The sequence below is a fragment of the Ostrea edulis genome, chromosome 3, assembly GCF_947568905.1.
Source record: "Ostrea edulis chromosome 3, xbOstEdul1.1, whole genome shotgun sequence".
In the NCBI taxonomy this organism is placed as follows: Eukaryota; Metazoa; Mollusca; class Bivalvia; order Ostreida; family Ostreidae; genus Ostrea; species Ostrea edulis.
Window position 1 is genome coordinate 6,308,040 of NC_079166.1, and position 15,743 is coordinate 6,323,782.

At 37.8% G+C, this 15,743-nt stretch overlaps 1 protein-coding gene across 1 annotated transcript; it reads left to right on the forward strand.

Annotated features, from left to right (window-relative positions):
- Positions 1 to 2,684: 2,684 nt before the first annotated feature.
- LOC125674534 (sialate O-acetylesterase-like) lies at positions 2,685 to 12,795 on the forward strand. The gene is made up of 9 exons (XM_048911691.2): positions 2,685 to 2,962; positions 5,115 to 5,434; positions 5,524 to 5,662; positions 5,754 to 5,925; positions 7,006 to 7,091; positions 7,510 to 7,640; positions 10,253 to 10,407; positions 11,130 to 11,328; positions 12,372 to 12,795. Exons 1-9 carry the CDS (start codon positions 2,902 to 2,904, stop codon positions 12,615 to 12,617), a joined length of 1,509 nt encoding a protein of 502 aa, XP_048767648.1. The 5' UTR covers positions 2,685 to 2,901; the 3' UTR covers positions 12,618 to 12,795.
- The last annotated feature ends 2,948 nt before the right edge of the window (positions 12,796 to 15,743 follow it).

A 15,743-nucleotide genomic window follows, 5' to 3' on the forward strand; every position in this document is an offset into this window, starting at 1 on the left:
AATGCTTTGCACTTACTTTTTTTTGCTATTCTTTTTTTTTTTTTTTTTTTTTTTTTTTTTTTTTTTTTAGAAATATTGACATTCTGGACAGTTTTCGACGTATTACTTACTTTCAAGATTCAAGATCTGTGTTATCATAAAACTTGTTCAACCAAAATAGAAACTTTGTTTTACATGTAACCTCTGTGTACATAACAGTACATATTAACTGCTAATAAATTATAACAAAACGCTAGTCCAAACAGTTACTTAAATGATCACGGAAGAAATTAAGAACATCAAAGATGTCAGATGAATATCGTATTTAAAAAAGTTATCGATGTGTCAGATCGTTGGTCTCGGAAGGGGGGAGGGTGTCCTTCATTGAATGAAATGTATATAAGTAATATAGTTATAAATCTTCATAAGATTATAAATATGGGCCTAGTCAAAACTACTATTAGTATAACTAACACTGAACACCTACACAATTCTATGCTGATCGCGTAAACCAAGCGCATCTTCTTTACTTGCCGAAAAGGCCCGAGAATAGTTGTGCCTCGCTACGTTCTGGAAATTTCCATATGGCTAATTCAAGACTAAACTCAACGATTGAATAAAAGAAGTCATATTTTATTTATTCAAAAACTATCAAAACTTATTTCTTCTATAAGATCAAAATCAAGTATCGATAAACAATTATAGATGAACGTCATATGGTATTACTTTTTAAAGTTGTCCTTAAAAAAAGGCAAGGAGCGAGAACACGAGGGTAAGGGGCGAGAACACAAGAGTAAAGAGCAAGAACACGAGGGTAGGGAATGAGAACACGAGAGTTGGGAGCGAGAACACGAGAGTAGAGAGCGAGAAGACGAGGATACAGAGCGAGAACACGAGAGTAGAGAGCGAGAACACGAGGGTACAGAGCGAGAACACGAGAGTAGAGAGCGAGAACACGAGGGTACAGAGCGAGAACACGAGGGTAGAGAGCTAGAACACGAAGGTAGGGGGCGAGAACACGAGGGTGGGGAGCGAGAACACGAGAGTAGAGAGCGAGAACACGAGGGTGGGGAGCGAGAACACGAAAGTAGAGAGCGAGAACACGAGAGTAGAGAGCGAGAACACGAGAGTAGAGAGCGAGAACACGAGGGTAGGAAGCGAGACTACGAGAATAGGGAGCGAAAACACGAGGGTAGGGGGCGATAACACAAGGGTAGGGGGCGAGAACACGAGAGTAGAAAGCGAGAACACGAGGATAGGGGACGAGAACACGATGGTAGCGGGCGAGAACACGAGAGTAGAGAGCGAGAACACGAGAGTAAAGAGCGAGAACACGAGGGTAGGGGCGAGAACATGAGGGTAGGGGGCGAAAACACGAGAGTAGAGAGCGAGAACACAAAGGTAGAGAGCGAGAACACGAGAGTAGAGAGCGAGAACACGAGAGTAGAGAGCGAGAACACGAGGATAGGGGGCGAGAACACGAGAGTAGAGAGCGAGAACACGAGAGTAGAGAGCGAGAATACGAGGGTAGGGGACGAGAACACCAGAGTAAAGAGCGAGAACATGAGGGTACGGGGCGCGAACAAGAGGGTAGGGGGCGAGAACACGAGTATAGAGAGCGATAACCAGGCGCGTAGCTAGAAAGAAAACGAAGTGTATGCGAAGCATAGCAAGGGATCTGAGGGCCGCCATGCGGCCAGCGCAAAGTCCTTATGGGGGTCCAGGGGGTAGCTCCTGGGATTTACCAATGAAATCACCTATTTGGTGCATAGAAACAGGGTTTCTTGTCAATTTCAAAACCCAAAAGAATTCACAAAATTATTTTCTAAAGTGTTCATCGTGTGTACGTGGGCTGACTTTACATTTGTTATATGATTTCCCCCATTGTTTTCGACAGCATGATATTGGTAGAAACATGTATGGTAAATGTTACTGATGAAAGGTGAAAATTACGAATACTGATCAATCTCATAACTCCTATAAGCAATACAAAACAGAGAGTTGGGCAAACATAGACCCCTGGATATACCAGAGGTGTGATCAGTTGCTTAGGAGGAGTAAACATCCCCTGTCGACCGGTCACACCAGCCGTGAGCCCTATATTTTGACCAGGTAAACGGAGTTATCCGTAGTCAAAATCAGTGTGCCAATAACGAAGAATATCCTAATCCGTATACATGTACTACATGTACATTCACTGTATGATGAACATTAGAATGGCATTCAACATTATGTTAATGATTTGAAATTGACTGAATGGACATTATGATGCTGATTAAATCATAAACCGGGATTATAATTATATAATGCAGTTATATTAGGCACAACTATCTTAACGGCAAAGTATCTCTCCCCCCCCCCCTCTCAAATAATGTGTACGCAGTTGCGTACTTGCGTATAGGCAGCTACGCGCCTGATAACACGGGGGTAAGGGGCGATAACACGGGGGTAGGGGGCGATAACACGAAGGTAAGTTAATATATTTAGCAGTGAGGAAAAATAAAACTGAACCAAAGTGCTTTGATTAATGAATGGTAGACGTGCATAGGTTATCTTAAGTTTTAAAAAACCTGAGATATTCTTACCCTTGAATTCGTAAATCACGAGGGATAGTATGTTACATAAACCGATCTGGATAGGACAGTTAATATTATAATACACGTCAAGGAAATTACTCACATTACAAGACTGAAGAAAAGCACAACTGCACGAGAATCAGATCTACCAGTAAGTTTTTTTTCTCTCTAGAAATAAATACGCTCGGGTATAAAATATATTGAGAAGGTTCTCTTCCAACTGATTTGAGTAAGGTGTAATAATGTGAGCACCTTGTCTTCACGAACTCTGATGTAAGACGTGCATGATAAGGAATCTTCACCACAGAGTGTCACCAATTTTAAACTCAGCCAGACGACACAAGCCATGTGGTCTATAATTTTTTATACGACCACTTTCATGGTCTTCAGTTTTACACCGTGTATTAGTAAGTTGATCTCATTTATTACATTTCTTTGACAAATTACTCCTCAGTCCTGTAATATCACTTTAACCGGTAGAAATAGGTACGGATAAATTATATTTGATATTAATTAACCTTATATCAGAGATAATCAGCATGATTTCTGTTTGTTTGGATTTTTTCTTTCTTCTTCTTTTCTTGTTAAAGTTTTCATCACTTTAGTAATGCATACAATGTACCTCGCTTGGTTTGTTTGTAGGACATTTTGACCTAGTTATGGCGCGCTAAGCCACGATCCTGTGTTTTTACTATCAATCGAACAAGTGTAGAAGAATTGTAAGATTAATTTCAATATCGAAAAAAAAATCGAATTGGTTTGAACGAATTATTAATTTGCTATTAGACTCTTACAACCGATGCGGAATTATTTTGGAAATTGAAAAGAACAAATAATTCTTGAACACTTAAACACATTTCACACGTGTCAGTAATGTGTTGCCTTTATCATTCTATATTTATTATTCGGTTACAAATTTCAACTAGAGAAGTTGTATCATCTACATGTATGAGTTATTATCTTAGTAGGATTTCTACATTTGTGGTGAGGAAAATACACATATATGCTGTCGAGTTACACTTTGCGTTGAGATATTAATTAACTATGTAAATTCCGAATTGCTCTATTGAATGCACACAAATGATTTTAATTAATGATGTCGGACATACTTGTACAATGCTCAGGGATGTACGACGGCGAATTCCTGCCATGTTAACCTAGCAGAAAAATAATGAATTGAATCGTTAACTACGAATTAGTAAAACAAATTCAAAAGACGTTCCTACGATTTAAAAGATATTTTGTATGATTTAGTGTTTACAAAAATGGTTTGTATTAGCTTGTAAATCGTACAAAAGATTTGAAAGGTCGTTTGTACGATTTAAAAAAAATCATTTGTGCGATTTCGTGAATCTTAGAAACGACTATTTAGTCACCTGCGCTGCGTCCATCATGCGTATCCAATTCTTAAAAAAAAAACCATTTGTACGATAATGTATTGATACTAAATTGAAACTAAATGCATCATACCCTTTACCTAAATTGAAAATTTCATGATCCCAGAAATAGGGGTTGTGGTTACAGGGTGGGACCAAAATTGTTATAGTGACTATCATCTTTATCAATTGAAAGACTTCTTCACTGATAACAAGATACCCACAGGCCTCATCGGTCATCTTAATACTAGTGAAAGAGTATCACTACTCCCACAGGCCTCATCGGTCATCTGAATACTAGTGAAAAAGTATCACTACTCCCACAGGCCTCATCAGTCACCTGAATACTAGTGAAAAAGTATCACTACTCCCACAGGCCTCATCGGTCACCTGAATACTTGTAAAAAAGTATCACTACTCCCACAGGCCTCATCGGTCATCTGAATACTAGTGAAAAGGTATCACTACTTCCAAGAGCTATGAAATGTAGGGGGAAATCCTGTTCTGGATATCTAAGCTTAATTGTAATGTTCAGTAAAAGTATAAAACAAGATGTGTTCTTAAAACTTCAATGTCCTCAAAAGTTCATATACTGATGAAAGGCTTTACATATATAATAGGCGTATTAATATTAAAAGATATGGTTAATTTGGACCCATCCTAGAGTCAAAACCATGGGTTGTGAAATTCACTATTTCTTGTACATCAATTTCTGCTATACCTAGGTATGCATTTAGATTTTATACAGTATCAGCAAGCTGACACATAAATAATACACACTATAAGTTTAGCCCCGCCCTGGGGTCAGAACCCTTACGAATACGCCGTTTGACGTGTTTCATACCGATTGTTAGGCCGTTCTTTGCACACTGATTTTGACAACAAATAACTCCGTTTACCTGATCAAGATGCAAGAGGTCGACAGGAAATGATTACTTCTCCGAGGCACCTGATACACCTCTAGTATATCCAGGGGTCTGTTTTTGCCCAACTCTCTATTCTGTATTGCTTATAGGAGTTATGAGATTGATCACTGTTCGTTATCTTAACCTGTCATGGACTGAAACAACTTAATAGCTTACAATTTGAAAGCTAGATAACATTTCATAGAACTTGACACATGTATATCAAAACGGATGCAACAGTGCATATGATTTGCTTCACGTAAAAATATTATTTAAAGCAAATGCAGCGAATTTTACATTCTCCTCCTACTACCATGACCACATGGTGCTACAACAGGGTTCCGCCGGAACAAGCCTATGGGGACACTCCAGCAAAATCGGTGACGTAGTACACATCAAACTAAACAACAATGAAGTTGCTAGGGCCACGGTAGATAGTCATCAGATCTGGCAAGCGACATTTACGAGTCCTACTGACCATGGTCCGTATACAGTATCCGCCACGTCCAGCCTGGGGACACTCCAGATCTCTGACGTTCTATTCGGTGACGTGTGGCTGTGTTCAGGACAGAGCAATATGGAGTTCACTGTTGCTGGAGTAAGATGGTTCAATTTGTCTTTTAAACACCATTGTACATTAAACAATACTAAGCGTTTGTTAATATGGCCTGTCGATTTGATTTTTAGTTAATCAACGTCACTGAGGAATACGCAGACCTCGTTAATTACCCAAATATTCGACTGTTTCAAGTTCACAATGCATTTTCTGCCACACCGTATGGAGATGTACAGCACGATACTGCGCTGTGGCTGAAACCCAATAGGAGTAAGATGAGCATGACTAAGCTGTTGATGTTTGATATCGGTGTTTCAATGCGCTATTTAGGAATGCATGCAAGCAATAATCTTGTTTCTAGGGACTATGGTTCATTACTCTGCTGTTTGTTGGTTATATGGAAAATACTTGTCACAACATTTTAACTATCCAATCGGATTGGTCGACGCCGACTGGGGAGGGACAAGAATCGAAGCGTGGTCATCTCCAGACGCATTATCAGCTTGTTCCGGATTCAGTGGTCATCGTAAAAGGTTTATCATTTAATCTTAATATCAGTAAAAGACGGTTATACTAAATTATAATGAATCCAAGCTTACAACCAAACGATTTTCATTTCCTGGCCTAGAGTTTTAAAGCACATCAGTAACTTAGTGGATATAACGAATTACGTTTATAACAAATTAAAATTGTTCATACATTCCAGTGTTTCGCTATAGGCGTGTTATACTATAGTATCAGAGAAATACTGTAAAATTATTATTTGCAGTCTAGTAATTCCGATTCGTGGTAGAATATTCCCCACTTTGTACTTTATCTATGAATACATGACATGACCCTTTTCACTTTTAACAAACCTTGGCGATAGGAGCGTAGAGGTAGAATTCCAATTCTGAATGGCTAAATAATAAATGAATCTACTCGAAGTTAGCGAAATACTACATACTTCAGCTTCCTCCTCCTCAACTTCCCATATCTACATCTATATTACAATATTATAATTCAATTAGTCTTTGCATATGGTATTTATGTCTCTCAACTGATGTGACACACAAGTGCGTGTTCTTTGTACGATCAGTTTTTAAATTGAGGCAGACCATTCACAATTAAGTTGATGTCACAGGAGTTTCAACATTCTCGTTTAAAGTCAGCATTTCACAAATTCTGTGGTCGTTTCGTTCTACCTAAATATGGGAAATAGACAATAGAGAAGCTGGATTCATCCCGTTTATGATATAGTTGAGTTATCGATGTGTCATGTTTAGCAGATAGAGTAAATCCCCTATATTTCCGTGACATACAATGTAGGTATATGCCAAGCAGGAGTCAGAGCTAGTAAACATGTGGGATTTCTTCTTTGAAGCATCCTGATGTACTTTGTAATATCTGTCATAACCATTGTTAGGATTGTCACTGTCTACAGATACCCACAGCATTGTAATCTAATCAAAAGTTTGTAGACGATTCATCGTCGTCTCGGCGTGCATTGGGTTGGTCGGTTCACATCATTTTTGCTGATGGACAGTGAGAAGCTTAATTACGGAAGTTTAATTCCTAGTGAGGTTTCGTTTTTATAACCAGCAATTTCAGCCTGCACTGAATCTCGTTGATAGGAATCAGAATTCAAATAACCAGCTTTACAATGCTATGATCTACCCACTTTTGAGAAACACGATCAAAGGCGTCATCTGGTACCAAGGTAAAACCGTGATTTCTTTGTTAATTGTCAACTGTTCTTTTTTTTCTTCTTTAGATATGCCGTTTCTTTACATCTGTCAATGCACGTGTGCACATGTATATCATTATGTTTGAAAGGCATAATAAGAATCAGCTGTTTGTTAATTTTGTACAGCAAAAATTATCTAAATATCAAGCATAATTATTCCTTTTCGTGAGATAAGTTTTGAAACTTATTCAATATAAACCACAAAACCTCTTGAATTTCCTGGTTACTGCCCCAGCAAAATTATATACAATATATATAATATATAATGAAATAGAATCAATATAAATTCCTGTTTATAAAACCGATCACATTTCATTTACTTAACCTCCGTAAAATGGCTGAAATATTACTAACCTGTTCATGAACTGTAAAAGATGCGTTACTTTAACAGGAGAGGCCAATGCTCACCATGCTAACCAGTACTCGTGTCAGTTTCTTGAGATGATAAACGACTGGAGAGCGAAATTCAGCAAAGCGTCTGGAGGAACAACCAGCTCCTCCTTCCCATTCGGTTTCGTACAGGTGCTTTGTTGTTTCCAAATGTTACTGTTCATGCTTGCTTAATTTCTTTGTGAAGTTTAAAAACGACTTGGTAGTTCTTCAGCCATTGTTTGCTATCATACAAAAAAGATGAGATTTTACCATATATTGGTGCCTTGCTTGTGGTCACGGTGGGCTGACTGTTTTTGGTACCTATACGCATGTAAGTCAACGAGTTGTGGTCTTCCAAACACTGTCCGGACCGACAGTTACAGCCTCCATCCGACGGACCATTGCTCTCCGTGTGCGAACTATTCATATATGTTTTTTACCCTTTAATACATCATTGCTGTGTTGGGGTCAAATAATAGTTTGAACCTTCCGTCGTATGTTGGTTTATCAGTAGTACATAACAGTCCCGGTGGGACACGTCCCGTGGGGATCCGGGTGAGAATTGGTTCTTAGTACCCCCTAGCTTGCTTTTCCTAAGAGACGATTAAACGGGGCGGTCCTTCGGATGAGACCGTAAAAACCGTGGTCCAGTGTCACAGCCGGTGTGGCACGATAAAGACCCTTCCCTCCTCAAATGCCGTAAGCCCCAAACATAGGCCTAAATTTTGCCGCCCTTCACGGGCAAAGGTGACGTCTCCATATGAGTGTCAGGTTCTCGAGAGGGACGCTAAACAATATTCAATCATAATCAATCGAAAATTGGTATGAGGCATGTTTGGAACAAAGATAATATAATTGTAAATTTCAGGACTCCTGCGTCCCCGGGACCTTAGGGACAAAAATTGATAACTGTGTTGTTTTGTTTTTCTTTATAACCGCACCTCTTTGATACAAACTAAATGCGTAGTGATGCAGAGTGAGAAGGCTTTTACCAGAAATATAAATTTAATAATCCCCTGGGTAGAAATTCTGACTCCAGGGCGCGGCTAAACTTGATATATGTGTTAAACATTTAAAAAATATATTTTACAGGATACTAAATTGAGACTAAATAAATATTTAGCAGGAGTAGGCAGTCCTTTACCAAACTTGTAAATTTCATTATCCCAGGGGGGGGGGGGGGGGGGGGGGGAGAGAGAGATTGTGAATTTCGAAAGCCCAGGGTTTTGACTCCCTGGCGGGTCAAATGGTTTGTGTTTGGATATGATTATTATTCAACAAGTTGTGTGTTTTCCACCCCCGAACCTTGGCGAGTATTTTTATCACATATTTCATCCTTACAGACTACTTAATTTGCATTTCAAAATATCTCCTTTAACCCCAACTATATTAATTCGTAATATTACGCCGAAAGAAATAGTTCGTTGGAAGATATGATTGATGGAATGATTGATTGAATATTGTTTAACGTTCCGTTCGAGAATATTTCGCTCATATGGAGACGTCACCACTGCCGGTGAAGGGCTGCAAAATTTAGGCCTATGCTTGGCGCTTATAGCCATTGAGCAGAGGGGATATTTATCATGCCACACCTGTTGTGACACGGGACCTTGGTTTTTTGCGGTCTCATCCGAAGGACCGCCCCATTTAGTCGTCTCTTACGACAAGCAAGGGGTTGCTGAGGACATATTCTAACCTGAATCCCCACGGGAATTGGACGATACGAATAAAAAAAATATGAATAAAAATAAATATTGACTATCAAATATCTAATTCATTAAAGATCATTTTAATTGAAAACATTTCTTACATTGAAATTGTGTGATTATTCATATAAAATATCAGCCATCCGAATCTGTCATAGAGGACGAGCAACCTTTTTTAATTTGTTGTTGTAGCATGTTGTGAAATGTTAACGGTGATTTTTCCATCACGTTATAATTCAGTAGTGAAGGAGAGAGAGAGAGAGAGAGAGAGAGAGAGAGGGGGGGGGAGAGGGAGAGTCAATAGGGTGGTTTTCCTTTTGTGTCTCAGGAAACGCTTTCAGTTATTTCACGGCGTAGGAATATAAAGACTTAGTGTGAATACGAACATAACGATATTTTATGAATGATATTCACTAGGTAAAGGGGTAAATATATGTTGAATCACATTATATAAAGTCTTTCATTAGTATCACAGGCAATTTTATCGATTTGGGTTCGAATTTACTATTAAAGAAGAAAGGTGTGGAACTCAAAACATGGGGTACCCAAGTTCTCCGATGTAAAAACAATAAACCAAATGGTATAAAATTTTAGTCTGTAATCGAATATAATCACATATAATCAATCTACATTACTTTATTCCGAATGAATAATTATTGATCATAATTAATATTTGAGTTTCTTGTGGATCCTTTCATCTTCTTTGAGCCACACCGGTCAAATTTTCTGTGATAATCGGAAATTTTGACAAATCAGGGTTGTCTATGAAATTGTCCGGACCTTCGAACTTCTGTTCACACTGTATCGACTGATTTATCACGATGATGAGAGGAGAAAAAGCGGTACAGCATTTGATTTAAATAATCAGGCAGTTTGATCATGTCACCTCAAAGAAATCCACTGCAGATATCGATGGCTGAAATATTGTAACACGATTTCGAAAATAGAAACCATATCATCAACAAACATGGATGGCATTGGCTTATATATATAATATACATGTACACTAAACAAGATGGCAGGTTTTTGAAAATAAGGATTTTGTATACATTACAGTTGGCACCCTCGAGGGAGGGAGCGTCAAATCTTGCCTTCCCCCTGCTTCGGTGGGCACAGACAGCTAATATCGGATACGTTCCCAATTCTCTGCTCCACAACGTCTTCATGGCCGTGGCTATGGATCTTCCAGACTTCAAATCACCCTACGGAAGGTACGTCAGTGTTTATATAGATCTCCCAGACTTCAAATCACCCAATAGAAAGTTAGTTTCATATTTCATAGGTAATGAAATGTATGATAAGTTTTTTAATTTGTTGGGAATTTCTCCACTGTAAGACACAAAGACTAATTCATTTTCTGTTTAATAATAAAATCTTTATTGAACTCCAAACGAGCGGGTCTTGTATGTACATGTACTATGTGGGGGTTTTTTTTTTTGGGGGGGGGGGGGTTCTGGCGGACGACGAGTAGGAAACAGTCGGCTAAGAATGACTGGAAATCGGGATCTCAAAGAGAAAAAGATATGTTGGGCTTTAAAAGCGTATTACACCTAGCAATTCTGGAACTTCAATGATTTTCGTATATATAAAGTAAGATACGCGAATTTGAATTTCAAAATATCAAGAGTCACTGTGAGTGATGGAACACTGGATACAACACGTTATGTTATTGTTTAACATTTGGCTGTCTTGCTTTCGAAATATTGAATTACTTACATGTATTAAATTTATAACAAATGCCGATAGAGATATGTCGGGTTTGGAAATCCAAAGCGAAATGATGAATCGTGTGAATATGTCGGATTGGTTATTACATGTACATATATAAAATTATTTTCCTATGTGCAATCAATTGTACATGTACATTTATTCCAAAGCCTTGCTATTTAAAAAAAAAAAACCTTTAGAAACATAACGGTTTATTTGAATCTAGCATACATCCACGTTACAAGCATGACGTAGCTTATCGTCTGTACCTTGCGGCATTGGGCGTGGCTTACCATCAAAGTGGCGTGAAATTCGAGGGTCCATTCCCTACATCTGCTGTGATTGACAGCACGCACCGCCATCTGACGATTGAATACGGCCGTGGACTAGCTCCTATCGAAGTCAGATCCAGTGATGGGTTTGAGGTATCATTCTTTACCATTTCATTTCTGTAATGAAATTCAAGTTTTCAAAACAATTGTTACTTATGGTATAGAAATTATATTTTACCGCAAACATCGTCTAACATTTAAAAGTACACAAATTTGACCACGTACATGTGTAGAAGATTACAGAGATCTTTTAATGTGACATTGCTATGTTCGGAAATTAATGTCTCACAATAAACAGATTGACGTACATGTATACTCGTATGGTTTACACAATACATGTATAACTGTACATTTTGTTTGTCTGCTTCTTTTTTTTTGGGGGGGGGGGGGGTCGGTCAAGGCGCAATTTCATTTTGTTTATTGAATTGTCAATTTAGCATCAAAGATGTATTTTGTATCCCTCGCTATTTCATTTAAAAGTCGGAAACGTTATAAGTTTATTGTACAACAAACAACATTTGATTGGGGACTAGATTTATCGACGGGTTACTAAAATGTCTCTGACTTATTTCCAGAATCGGAAAAGAGAAGGGAAAAAAATCATTATGAAGAAATCAATGAAAATAAAGATGATGATGAGTAATTAAAAAGAATTGTGTATGTAAAAAGATTATAATTAATGTTATACGTGCAGATATTGTCCAAAAAATAAAAATAAAAAAACCTTTTTAAAAGATCACGAAAGTAATCGCCATTTGTTGAATTTAGCTATTTCACTTTTATATAAGTTATTGAACAATGATAGAGGATATCTGACCACGCTGATTATAACAATTGTGTATTTGGAACAGGAACAGAAACAATAACAAAACTGCCATCTGCTTCATTGATACATGTACACATATAAGCATATACCTGTCTTAATTTTTTTCACCTTTAAGTTTATCTTTAATGAAATACATTTTTCATGTAGTAAACACAAAATCAATATACATTGCTAAAATGTTTGTAAGACTTTCATAACTTCAAACAAATGTCCCGAAAGACTATTTTAGAAAATAAAAATAAAAATTCGCAATATCTGAAAACCTTTTTACAAGTTGATGACAAGTTCATGTTTTAACTCTTATTACAAGGTTTGTTGTGTAAGCCATACAACGAAGTTCTGCTCTCCTGCTGACGCCCACTGGATGAACACCACGATGACGTCACATGACTTTGCTACCGTTACCTTGGATATATCTTCGTGTAACCATGGAAATCACGTGGTGCAGGTCAGATACGCCTGGCGGGAGAGTCCATGTCCTCTCCATCAATGCGCAGTATATGGGAAGTCAAGTAATTTACCAGGACCACCATTCACGTTTCATGTTAGTTCGTGAATTAAAATGATTATGATGTCAACAATTGTGGATCAAATTGGCAACTTTCTTTTATTTAGGATAATCATCATTGACGATTTGAAAAGTTATTGTTTTTTGTTTGTTAATTTTTTACATCATACCCCGATGTATAAAATGAATACATGTATACGGATACCTAGTATGAATTAAAGAAGCGAGTCAATCTCAGAATCCTATGATGCTGTGTTCAACAGACACTGGTAGATGCCAGGGTAATTGGCTACCGTCACTTACTATCGAGCGGCTGCCGTTTATTATCAAGTGGCTGCTACTTACCATCGAGCGACCGCCACTTTTTATCTTGCGATCGTCACTTATTTAACTGGCGGCCTCCACTTATTTTATTGCGCGGCCGCCAATTTCAAAATTAATTTACGTTGCGCTGTTGAAATATCATTTCTAAAGAGTTTACTAGGTTAGTACACAGACATCTACATGTACATTTTATAGCTGTCTCACGGGTTTCATACCGATTGTTAGTCCGTTCCTGGCACACTGATTTTGACTACGGATAACTCCGTTTACCTGATCATGGTATAAGGTTCAGGGCGGGTGTGACTGGTTGACAGGGGATGTTTACTCCTCCTAGTAACCTGATCTCACCTCTGCTGTATCCAGGGGTCGATATTTGCCCAACTCTTATTTTGCACTACTAATAGGAGTTATGGGACCGATCACTGTTCGTTATCTTCACATTTCATTACAACGTTTTTGACATTCGGGGACAGTCGTAGAAATTGTCTTCTGACATGGTCGACAAGCAAACAAGTAACATAAAAATGTCGTTTTGCCCAAACTTTTAAATCCTAAATTGGAAGGACACTGTTTGCCTTTGAATTCATTCAAGCTTACATCTTACCATTCATTACTACCATCAGAAGAGTGCGATGGGGGATCCGCCAATGTATTTTACTTTTCATGTGAAAATAAATATATTTGCATTTTAAAAAATAGGGGGAGGGGAAAAACAAATCAACAAAAACTCAACTTTATCAAGACGTGGAAGGGGAGCAGCCCCCAGGTTTATGTGCCTAGTATGTTAATTGGTATATTTAGAACACATTGATATTTTCTCGCGCGCAGATCTATTTCTGTGATATCCTGAAGATATATATATATATATATATATATATAGAAAATCAGAATGACACATTCCATAAAAAACAATCATTTACTGCTAGCGCTTTCTCCATGTCTGCATGGTTCATCAGGCAGTTCAAATATGTATACAAAAATTGTTTAGTAACGTCTTTGTTATGACGTCAATTAAACGAGTCCTTTATGACGTCATAATAACGTTAACCGGTAGCGTTTGGTAATTGTCTATTTTGTAAAAATATTATGCTAAATTGTAGTTCAATTATTCAAATAATTATTTTCTATTAAGGCTTGGATTGAAAAGTTTAAGAAAATAGTCCTCTTTGGCTTTGCGAGTTATTTCATTTTCAGTCCACATTTTAAAGAACGGGAACACTTTAAATTTACCACCCCCGCATTCCGCAAAATGTTCACTACATGGGGTGTTCCACACACTAGGATCTTTTACTTGTTGTTTGTGCACCTTTACTCGCGCATTAAGTTTGTTCGTTTGTCCTATGTAGTTTTCTCCACAAGTTTCTGGACGAGAAGCAATGAGGATTTACAAAGATTTCATTCATTTTAAATAATTTACATGAATCAATCCAATTCACAATGGAAGCGAGCACTAAAAATCTACCATTTCTGAATTTATTTATCATAAAAGAGGGCAATCACATTACCACTGATTTATACAGCAAAGAAACGGATACTCATCAATATCTAGATTTTAGATCGTGTCACCCGTCACACACTAAACGTAATATCCCATACAATATGGCCAGACGTATATGCACCATAATTCCAAATTCAACATTACGTAAAAAACGCTTAGAAGAATTAAAGATACATTTGATACGACAGCATTACCCAGAAAACCTTATTGATACTGGAATCCAACAAGCAGAAAAATACCTATTTCAGAACTTCGGAAAACCTGCCAAAAAGATACCAAACAGAACAACAATGTGCCTTTCGTCGTCACACACAATCCAAGGAATCACAATATCTTAAATACAGCTAAACGATTTTTTCCAATTTTGGAACAATCCAACAATATGAAAAATGTGGTGAATTCATCCCAAATTATTAACAGCCGACGTCAGGCACCATGCCTAAAAAAACTACTAACTCGAGCCAATTTCTCCCTGAATAAGGTCAAATACGTCAAAAAATGTGGTGACCCACGCTGCGGGTATATATATATATATGTGTGTGTGTGTGTGTGTGTAACTTTGTAAACTGACAAGTTCAACATATATTAATGTTCTTAATTGTAAAATGTATACGTAATATGTATATACGGTGTGACTGTTGGACCGAACTAAGAATGATATGGTCATTGACGTGTCCCGAGTGATTATCATAATTCCGTTAATCTGATTTGCAAGACTTGCCATCATGCACATGAAATAATAAAATTAACGTAGTCCCTAATTACAAACAAACTTGGAAATATAGATTTTTTTATCTCGTAGTTGCGCAATAAAACAAACAAATTATAGGTTACATTCATTTGGCGTTTATGGGCACGGCTGAGTAATACAATCACATTTGGGCTTCCAAAACATAGGGTAGGCCAAGCAACACAATTAACAACATTTCAATACAAAATCACAACTTTATGTGACGTTGACCCTGGGAGGTGCAGACGCCATGAGCAAAGAATAGAATGTTCAATGTAAAAATAGTCTTAAATGTCCATGACCCCGAGAGGTGCAGAGGTGAAGGGGAAATAAATCAATTGTCACAATATTTACATGATCTTCAACTGTGATCCTGAGTGGTGCAGTGGTCCAAAACAGACAAATTAGAGTTAAATTGATGTATGCCGCTCAGTTCGCTACAAGACCCCATAACTAAATGCTTTCACATAGCATTTATGCATTTGGGCTCCGCCACTGACTGGTGGTGGTGGGGGGTCATGAGCGGTGTAACAGCCGTGACCTTTCCTACTTTAACAATAGTGAATGCTTATTGGGGTGGCTAGAACTGTGTCCGGTTGCCTATTGTATTGAGAAACAGAAT

Coding starts and splice junctions, on each gene's coding strand:
- LOC125674534 (XM_048911691.2), top strand. CDS start 2,902: ATGTGGTCTATAATTTTTTATACGACCACTTTCATGGTCTTCAGTTTT. Junction 5,663..5,753: donor GTGGCTGAAACCCAATAGGA/GTAAGATGAGCA, acceptor TCTTGTTTCTAG/GGACTATGGTTCATTACTCT. Junction 7,641..10,252: donor TCCCATTCGGTTTCGTACAG/GTGCTTTGTTGT, acceptor TATACATTACAG/TTGGCACCCTCGAGGGAGGG.